Source organism: Vombatus ursinus, unplaced genomic scaffold (assembly GCF_900497805.2).
Source record: "Vombatus ursinus unplaced genomic scaffold, bare-nosed wombat genome assembly UNPS02015404.1, whole genome shotgun sequence".
Lineage (NCBI taxonomy): Eukaryota > Metazoa > Chordata > Mammalia > Diprotodontia > Vombatidae > Vombatus > Vombatus ursinus.
In genome coordinates this window covers 3,245,077-3,251,541 of record NW_020955182.1, presented here as the reverse complement: position 1 = coordinate 3,251,541, position 6,465 = coordinate 3,245,077, and the positions used below count along the sequence as shown (strand labels likewise).

General features: G+C 40.4%; 1 protein-coding gene across 1 annotated transcript in view; it reads left to right on the top strand.

The window, feature by feature from the left end:
• Nucleotides 1-6,465, top strand: part of NPTN (neuroplastin) — a 72,516-nt gene that overhangs the window by 39,833 nt on the left and 26,218 nt on the right. Inside the window, exons 2-3 of the mRNA XM_027847390.1 lie at nucleotides 2,632-2,803; nucleotides 5,181-5,275. Coding sequence (XP_027703191.1) covers nucleotides 2,632-2,803; nucleotides 5,181-5,275 — 267 coding nt within the window. The remainder of the gene's footprint in view (nucleotides 1-2,631; nucleotides 2,804-5,180; nucleotides 5,276-6,465) is intronic.

Genomic DNA, 6,465 nt, shown 5'->3' with positions numbered 1-6,465 from the left:
TCTTCTAGTTCAGTCATAGCTGCTGAGTCTAAGACCGTGAAATTTGAAGGAAATCCTGAACCCTCCAAAAAGAGAAAGAATAGAATGCAGATTTTCATCAGACCTGAACTGAGCCAGACATAAGCAATAATCAGCCACTAGAAATGCAGTACAAATCTGTTGATAATGATACTGATATAGAGATACACATTGCTGGTGTGGTAGTAGGTGATCTGTCCAGGGCTGCTTTCTATGTATTTTCTTGTCATGGTAGGTGATGGCTGTCACCTCTGCTGAGTTTTACATAGACAGTATAGAATCACACCTCACGCAAAAACCAACTCAAATTACTACCCCATTTACTTCCAACTAAGTCTGTCCTGGCATTTTTAGCATTTACTTAAAGGGGGGAAAAAAGGGTGTTTTTCTTTGTTGTGCCAGTATTGTCCAAGAAGTATAGGCAGAAGATGATAGCTTTCAGTTCTTCCTAATAGTTCTAAGAAGCAGTAGTCAGTTGCATAGCCATTGATGGAAATGGTTATCTGCCATCTGGCCTCCCTAGACTTAAAAATAAGAAAACTCTTGCTGGCCTTGTCCTTGTAGCCCCCTTCCTCATGTCATCGGGGGAGGGTTTGGAGCTGTACAGAGCAACAAAATTGGACAATAAAATAAAGTAAAAACCTCAAAGAGTGTTTGAATTTTAATGTTAACTTTATTTCTAGTTTTGGTTTTTCTTTTGTGAAGTAACAGTTTAATATTTTTTTTTCTCTCTGTTTGGTCTTGATTTTCTCTTGGAAGTGTGATTCCTTTCTAATGCTTTCTGCTGCCAATGTGTGTGCCTTCCATTGCAGGGTTCACAACAGATTCCGCTCATCTTCCTGAGATGCAGGGATTTGACTTCAGTCCAGAAAACATTGAAGACTATGAGACATCATTGTACCAATGATTGTGTTAACATGCATCTGCTTCTCTGTCATAGTGGCTGCTATGCCTCCATTATTCATACATAAAGACCCTGCCTGTTTGATGTTAACTGGGAGAATGACCAATGCTGACCTGATGATAAACTAAAGATAACTTTCCTTTTTTTGGACTGGGAAACCCATAGGTCAATTTGTTTGTGGAGTAATTTTAAGTATTTAATGTTATCTTTCACCATTATCTTTGAACTTGAGTTGAATTGAAGTTGAAAATTTTACAATAGAAAAAAAGTACTTGGACAATAAGTTTTTTGAAGTAATTCCCTTTTCCCCAGAAAAAAAACAAACAGAAGTTTCGTTCTAAATAGAGGAGAAGGTTTCTTATCCCTGAAATGAGGCACAGTAATGCATAAAAGGGTATATTGGAGTTGTAGATTAGACATAACTAGACAGAACAAGGTGATACAGAAGAATCTTATCTTCACACAAAGGACATATGGGTGTGAGGGGTGTGGTGGGGGGGATTGGCAGGTAATGAAAGCAGATTTTTCCATTCAGTAGTTGTTGACCCACAATAAGAAGGTGTTAAAGTCTGAGTAAAAATTAAAAGGAAAAAAATGGTGATTGCTATTTGCTTTCAACATACTTTCTAGTTGAGACTTCCAAGAATGATTGGATATGATTTTAGAATCTCTTACATGTTTAGTCACACATATTTTAGATCAACTAGAAAAGGGCAGCTTCATATTTGAACCTACAGTGCCTGGAATAAAACATGAAAGTAGGATGTGCCCAGCTCTATAGGGTTTGTAGTGTGGTGGTGGTGGTGAGGAGGAATTAACATGTCCAAATAAAAGAGCCTTTTACTCTGCTATTAACTCTCTGTCTGACCTTGGACAAGTCATTTCCCATTTTTAAAATGAGGGCTCTGAACCATAGGATCTCTAAGGTTCCTTTTAGCTCATGATGTCCTGTAATGCTGCTAAAACATTTCATACTCTGCAGTTGGCCTCAGTTGTCTCAAGTGGAATTTCAAGTTTCATTTCTGAAAGATGCTATGTTTTGGGAAAAAAAGATGAGAACAGTTCCTTGAAAACTTTGCTATAGGAAAATTAAGGAAACAAGGCAGACTTCCATTAGGAAGTATGTGTTTGGACCTAAGTAATATTTATGCTTCGTTTTTACTTTGTCAGAAATGGTTGTAACTAGGCTCCTTTAGAAAATCTGTGCATATTTAAGGGGGAAAGTCCATATATATATTGCCTTTGTTGATCTTAAAACTGCTGCAGGCCTTAGTCACCCCATAGAAGGGGCTATTGCAAATAGAAAACATTTTGCCACGATTGACAAAAGCTACCAGGCGGAACCTGCCTGGTCTTTGTGAATAACTGCTAAAGCCTCAGGCATTTGGTTGGGCACTGTGTCACTAGGACATTGCATTCCAAGAATCAGTGGGATGTGACAAGTATCCGTGCAAGGAATGGGTCCTGTTCTTTCACGTGTAGGCTGATTGGTCCTTAGGCTGTTGTCTGCACTAGTGGTCATCTGCTTATATACATTGTTTTTTCTTTCTTGACTTTCTCCAAAGTGGTGAAGTGAATTTCCTCATGTGGTCCTGTCTGCTCCCCACCCTCTTCTCCTTGCCCCTCTCTCCTGCCCCTTCTGACTCTCAGGCCAGCGCTGCCAGAAGGGAAGGTTTATGGCCTCCTGTCACTGTGCCCTCTCATTACAGAGCCCAGGATAGTCACCAGTGAAGAAGTCATCATTCGAGACAGCCCTGCCCCTCCCTTCACGTTGCAGTGTAACCTCACCTCCAGCTCCCACAGCCTCCAGTACAGCTACTGGACCAAGAATGGGGTGGAATTAACAGCCACCCGCAAGAACGCCAGCACCATGGAATACAGGTGAGAAGGGCCAGAGTTTGGGGGAGGGGGAGGGTCTTAGGTGAGCTTGCAGTCTTCTAGGACTTGGGGGCACAGTGACTTGTGGAGAAGGTGGGAGATGAGGTTGGAGTTATTTTGGGTTAGTTAAGGCAAGTTTTCCTTTAGGCTCTATTTGCTGACTTGTTTTCATTCCTAGAGGAAGTGTTTAAAATGGACTGTACAACTAAGCCTGGACAACTAAGTGTCTAATAGTCAGGGAGGCCAGAGATGGACTGGAAAAAGCCTTTTCAGGGAGCGAGTTTGTTTGTAAGAGTTAAGAATGTACATTTTTATTCCCATTATCTATCTGAGGAAATTGTGACCCTGAGAAGCTCAGTAAATTAATTGCCCAACATTCCATAGTGTGTGGATGAGCCAAGAAACCAGATCTTCTGACTTCTTCCATTTTAGGACTCACACTTTTTCTTACTACTGACTTGCTGTATGTATGACCTTCAGCAGGTTTCTTAACCTCTTTGGGCCTCAGTTTTCTATAAAATGATAAGTCTAACACCAATTCACCTTTCATAGAGATGAGAGAGAATCTATTAGCATATGTTGTTTGTACTTGATGGTGTTTTCATGTTGCCTGGCCCTCTCAGGGTGGTGGGTCTGTTTTACTTGGTTACCCACAAAAGCCCGTTCTCTGTGATTTATTGAAGATGACCTCATATCTGTGAATCTGGCAGTTAGTAAGTCTGTGTAGTTGAGAAGAGTGGCCTCGGGAAGCTCAGTGACTTGTCAGGGTCACTTTGTTCTGCACTTAGAGGCAGCACTGATATGTGGGTCCTATAAAGCTCCAGGCTACCCCACTATTATACTAACAGCCAGCATGAGCATGGGTTTCAAACAGAGGAGATGATTTTTCTTCCTCAGAGAATAACCAACACTTTGAGGCTTCCCAAAGGGAAATCACGCTAGAGCGTCTTCTCAGAGGAAATAGGGCCACAGCTCTTCCTCAAATCATGAGTATTTGGGGCTAGTAAGAACTGTATTTATGCTGTGCCCTCTTTGTGAGGCTAAGTTATTTTCAGATCGACTAGTTAATGAAAAGATTACTAGTGACAAAATAAGGAAGACTTAAGGGGAGCATCATCTCTTGGTTCTTCCTCCGAGAAAAGTTTTGTTGTCCTTTGTTTACATGGATATTGTGTTCCTATTGCATCCTGAGCAAAACATGTATTCTGCATTTTCTTTCATGAAGGGAATGTGCTACATTTAGCCAGTATACATTCTCATCTCTTCTTCCTTGTGACTAACATAAACATGTGAAACAGTTCATTGGAATAGGAGTCAGTCTATGGTTGATGTTAAGGGGTTGACTCTGTATGAACTGAGCCTGGTTCATTTGGGGAGCTGATCTTGTGACCTTAGCCTCATTAACGCTTTTCTAAGAACTGAGCCAATCAGACAGTCTTGAGCCAAGGCTTTTTAACCTTTTTTTTGTGTCATAGGCCTGCATGCCGTGTCCAAAGCCTGTGGATTCTTTCCCAGAATGTTTTTCAATGCACAAAATAAAATAGGATTACAAAGGAAACCAGCTAGTTATTTAAAACATTTTCAAAAGCTCATAGATGCTAGGTTAATGGTCTAGGTTAGTGGTCTAGACCTTTCCAAAAGTTGTCTTCTTTGGAAAAGTTCCTGTCTTTGTGCCTTCTCCAAAGTTCCTCTTGCTTGCCAAGAAGTATCTAACCAAGATAAGGGTCCTAGTGCCAAGTGTCGGTCCAAATTTGGCCCCACGGTTGAATAGCACTTGGTTAAGTACCTCTGTGGGAGGCTTTTTCTGTGGACCTGCTCTCTTTTCCTTCTGAATTAGTGCATAACTACCTAAATGGAGTTCCTGGCACCTTGTTAGCATGCAAGCACCAGGTACCATTTCTTTTGCTTATTAATGAATATTGTTAGCCTGATGAGCAGGATAGGAATGGCAAACTACCTCTCACTGATGGCTGTGGAGGGAGCTTCGGAATGAGGTTTGGGGAGAAGTGAAGATGTTTTCTGCTCGTTGGCTTCATTGCCAGTTCCCACCACGTGGCCAGGTGAGAGACTCCAGATGAGGGTATTGAGGGAGCCAGAGACTTTGATCAGAGTTCAGTCGTACTGATTCATGAAGACTACAGCAGCCTGAGGATTTTTGGATGGGTGTGTGCCAGGAGAAAAGGGTTTTAGCCTCATCTTTCCCCCTTTATGTCATGAATCATGACCTCTTTATGTGTCTAGAACATACATGGACTTTATCTTTAAGAAGCAAGAAGCATGAAGATGTGAGCTGCTTTGAAAGAATTCTGCCTCTCCACTTCTCCTCCATATTGTACAGTGCTGCTTTGTCTCCTCACTTGATTTCTATTTTTATCTGCAGGGTCAACAAACCTCGATCAGAGGATTCAGGCGAATACCACTGTGTGTTTCAGTTTTTCAGTGCCCCGAAGGCAAATGCCACCATTGAAGTAAAAGGTATGACAGAGTAGGGTTTGGAGCTTAAGAGTTTAGGTCCTACTGTCTTGGCCTGGTTTTCTGTTTTCTTGGAATTAACCTCTCTTTTTTCCTCCTAATTTTACAAGGGATTTTGTTGCATATTGGGTTCAAGTAGGTGATCATTTTATCGGTGAATCATGTACAGGTGGGAAAATTGTACCTTTCTTTCCAGAACTAGGTGTAGAGTCTTAACCACAGGGTTGATAACTGTATGTGATTGTTACTTCTTAAGAAAGACATTTCTGATAGGAAGGAGTTTCGGAAAAGAAGTTAGAAATGGAATTTAGAACTGAAAGGGATTTAAAAATCATCTGATCTCTTCATTTTGTAGATGAGCAAACTGAGGCTCAGAGATATGACTTGCTTAAGGTCACAGAAATCAGTAGCACAGTTAGAAGAACTCAGAATTTCTGACACACTTTGGTATTCTTTCCATTGAAAACAACGCTTGAGATCATACTTGGTTATTATTAAAAGTATTAAGAGAAGGATATGTGGAGAATGAGTGTGGGTACTACCTTCACAAATGCCAACTGTGACCATCTTAAGATTTGGTTTAGAAATTTTAGGGAGTGTTTTGAGGGACATGGAGTTTAGCTGACTTGTCCATGCTCTCGTGACTAACAAGTGTCAGAGTTGGTCTTTCTGAATCTAAGTCTGATTCACTCCGTGCCATGTATTCTAACCTCTACAGTAATAATTCCTCACAACAACCCTGTGAAGTTGGTAGCATGAGTATTAATCCCCATTTTACACATGAGAAGTTTTTTTTTTTGAGATGTTTTAGTAATTTTATTACATACAGTGATCACACTTTAAACTGTCTCCAAACTGTGCCCATGTATGTATTCTACCAAAACCAAATGCTCTAAGGAAAATGTTTTGATAGCTATACTTCATAATTACAGAATACTGACTAGAAACCAATACTGCTACCTTTTACATTTAACATTCCTTTGAGGAAGGACAGATTTGGAAGGGAACAAAGGGATTTACAAAAGGCAATTAGAAAGGAAAATAATATACTGTCTTTTTCCCCCTCTAAATAAATTCCCTATTTCTGTTTTTTAATAAATTTATTTATTTTTAGTTTTCAGCATTTACTTCCACAAGATTTTTGAGTTCCAAAATTTCGCCCCATCTCGCCCCTCCTCCCACCCCAAGATGGC